General features: G+C 42.6%; 1 protein-coding gene across 1 annotated transcript in view; it reads left to right on the top strand.

Moving 5' to 3' along the window:
- The window catches only part of Anxa3 (annexin A3), an 85,636-nt gene that overhangs the window by 70,235 nt on the left and 12,050 nt on the right, over positions 1 to 3,351 (top strand). Inside the window, exons 8-10 of the mRNA XM_004643187.2 lie at positions 486 to 542; positions 882 to 975; positions 2,463 to 2,558. Of these exons, the coding sequence (XP_004643244.1) occupies positions 486 to 542; positions 882 to 975; positions 2,463 to 2,558 (247 nt within the window). The remainder of the gene's footprint in view (positions 1 to 485; positions 543 to 881; positions 976 to 2,462; positions 2,559 to 3,351) is intronic.

The raw sequence follows: 3,351 nt of genomic DNA on the forward strand, positions 1-3,351 counted from the left end.
CCGCACACTCACTGGACCTGGGCTAGGACTGGGTCTGGGGGCTCCCGGAACTCGGCAGAAAAACTTCCTGTGCTTTCTTACTGGCTGCACATCTTTCTTTGGTGAGGTATCTCAGCAGAAGTTTTGTTCATTTTTTTAAATTGGGTTTTTTATGTTGATATTGAATTTTAAGAATTTCTCATGTATTTTGGTTATAAGTCCTTTATCGGATATGTTTTATAAGTATCTTCTCTTTTTTGGCTTCTTTTTTCATCCTTGTAATACCTTTGAGTTTTCAGAGAAAATAGAGGCCTTAAATATGGTGTGATTTGCCAGCATCTTCATGACCAGCTAGTGATGGTGCAGGATGGACACCAGGGTGCTGGTCTCCCTCCACATCGTGGCTTCCACTGCAGAAACACCAAGGTGTCTTGCTGATTGTAACACTGAACATTGGATTCTTCTGTTGTTAAAGGACTAGCCTTGTTTTTGTCATCCCTGTGTAGGGCAGAAGAGATGAAAGTCCGAAAGTGGATGAACATCTGGCCAAAAAAGATGCTCAGGTCAGTAATGGCAAGTAAGACGTCCACTTTCTCCCTCTTGACAGCCTTTGCAGTCCTGTGAGCAAATGGGAGGTCCCAGGGCTGTCTTCTGTGTTTTACCAGAAGCCCGCGACTCCACTTTCCTCTGCAGTGGCGGTCACTCCCAAGCTCCTCCCGTCCCAGCCTTCAGATATCTGCTACACGTGAGAGGCCTAGATAATAGATGATCTCACTGACTTTGAAAATAAATTGGAGCTTCCCACTCTTCACTTTTTACCCCCTCAAACAAGAGAAAGAACATGTCTGCACTAACACCTGAGTTCCCCTTCTAACATCTGAGTTCCCCTTCTTTGTCAATAGATTCTCTATAATGCCGGCGAGAACAAATGGGGCACGGATGAAGATAAATTCACCGAGATCCTGTGCTTACGGAGCTTTCCACAGCTGAAACTAAGTACGGGCTCACAACCAGTCCTCTTTGCTTTATGTTGTTTTTGCCAATTTGGGTGGGTCTGATACACAGTAGTGAAGTTAAAAATGATAAAGTCTGTCACATCTTTTGTATAAACATTTGAGAAAACAAAAGGAAGAAGCAGGTTCTAACTCCAGGCAGTTCGGGCCCTCCTCTGCTTCTCCTCTAAGGACTAAGTACCAGGTAATGGCTGGGGGCAAAAGGAGAGAACAGGAGGCCGTGGAGGGAGACCAGGCAGACCTGTTCTTCTGGTGTGGGGGAGCCTGGGTGTCCTGCTTCCACCCCTCTGTCCCCAGTGAACCACTCCAGAAAAGCCAGGCATTGCATGTAGCTTTTTATTGATGTATTAATGGTGACCTGTGCTCAGCTCTTTCTGATGTAAAGGCAAATGAGGGAATGGGGGGAGATCAGACCTGCAAGAATGGGACGGCTGGGCACCCACCCTCTCCCTCCATGGTCTTCCTGACTCTTGCTGTAGACATCATCTGATTATGGCTTCTGGGTGCCACTGTGCATGCCTGGCCTTAGGCTAAGCTGAAAAAGTGGAAACATAAGGATCTTGCTATGATTCTGAAAATGGCCTTCTTTAACTTTGGTTGGCCTTAATTGATTTCATAAAATAATAATAATGCAGTTTCTTTTTACTAATACAATATCTTAGTCTGAAAAACAGAAATCAGACCACCGATCTCTCTCCTAAATTTCTTTTTTAAATATTTACTTGGCTAGGCAGAGCACAGTGGCCGGGGTTTAGATTCCCAGCGTGCTGTGCTAGCTCCAGCCCCGCCCCTAGGGCACACTGAGACAGTGATTGAGACTACGCTGATTGTGACTGGGCGTGGTGGCATGTGCCTGTAATCCTAGCGCTTGGGAGGCTAAAAACAGGAGAATCACTATGAGTGCAAGCTATGTAGTGAGGCCCTATAAACCCTGTACCAAATACATAAAAGAAAAAACGAATATTTACTTAGCTTATAAAAGATGACTATATACTTGGTGACATAAGTACAGGCTTTGCTTGGGACAGATCCTGATGAAGAAATTCAGATGCCTTTTGGTAGGTGTGAAGTGGGCCACCCTGCCTTAGGGAATGATTCTCTGAGCACAAAGAAAATTTCATCATTAAGATTTCTTTGGCAGATAAAACATGTAACTAATGACCACAGTGTTGTTTCCCAAGGGCTGGTGTCATGTTTGAAGTAGTTCATCTTACTCAATAAATTATTTATCACTTAGCCCTTTAGCTTTTTTTTTTTTTTTAAATGCTGCAGCCTGGAAAAAGAGGGAGGTCATTGAAGAAAATGGCCTGTGAAGCTGGGCTTTATTGTGCTCAAATTTTAATGATTTAAAAAGGTTGTTTTTTTTTAAGCTGCTGCATATCAGATTAAAAAAAAAAAAAACTAAATTAAAATATATTCAAGTATGGTCAACTGGGATGCTTTAAATGTTTTTGTGGTGATACTTTTTAGCATTTGATGAATACAGAAATATTAGCCAGAAGGACATTGAGGACAGCATTAAAGGAGAATTATCGGGGCATTTTGAAGACTTGCTGCTGGCCATAGGTAAGCCCTTGAGTGCTGATGAACGGAGTTACTTTGCACTTCCTTTAACTCACTGTCAAAGTGAGTTCCTTTCTTGTGAAAATCCTGTCCATCTATATAGGCTCTGACAGCCCAGCACTGTCCAAGGTACGGACAATGGGCAGCACAAATACTGTTCAGTGATGCATGGACGAGTTGGGTTTTTTAACCTCTAACTTTGCCTTTTAAATTCATATTTGACTTGTCCCCATGTTTAGATTGTATATTCCTTCAGAGCTAAAATACTACATTTCCACTGGCATTTTTTATCGAGCCTTATTGAAAACTGAGACCAGGCCAATTTGTTATTTCACTATATTTGATTATTTCTAGAAGATGTAATACCATTCTCAGAGTGCATATTGAGAAACTTATTTCCTTTCCATTTACTTTAAGTTGGAAAAGACTTTTTCTTTTTTGACCTGTCTTCCAGTACATCTATCAAAGTCAAAAGGTTTTTTTGTTGTTGTTGTTTGTCAGAGCCAGCATCTGAATGTAGAGCTGTGGCACTGAAGAGAAGGTCAGCGTGCAATAGCGTATGTGGGGGAGCTTGAAGGAGCGGATGCTTATAAAGTGGTAAACACAGTGCTCAGCCCATGTTAAGTAATTTAAAAATAAAATGATGCAACCTAAAGGGAGTTCAGCCTTCAGAGGTGGTTCTTAGCATCTGCAAGATGTCCTTTCAGTGGCTGCTTCCACAAAGCTGTCAGCCTCAGGTTCCTGGAGTTCGAACCTCACAACTCTCCCGCTGGCCAAAAGTGCCCTGAAGGCATTC

Source organism: Octodon degus, unplaced genomic scaffold (genome assembly GCF_000260255.1).
Source record: "Octodon degus isolate 3935 unplaced genomic scaffold, OctDeg1.0 scaffold00168, whole genome shotgun sequence".
In the NCBI taxonomy this organism is placed as follows: Eukaryota; Metazoa; Chordata; class Mammalia; order Rodentia; family Octodontidae; genus Octodon; species Octodon degus.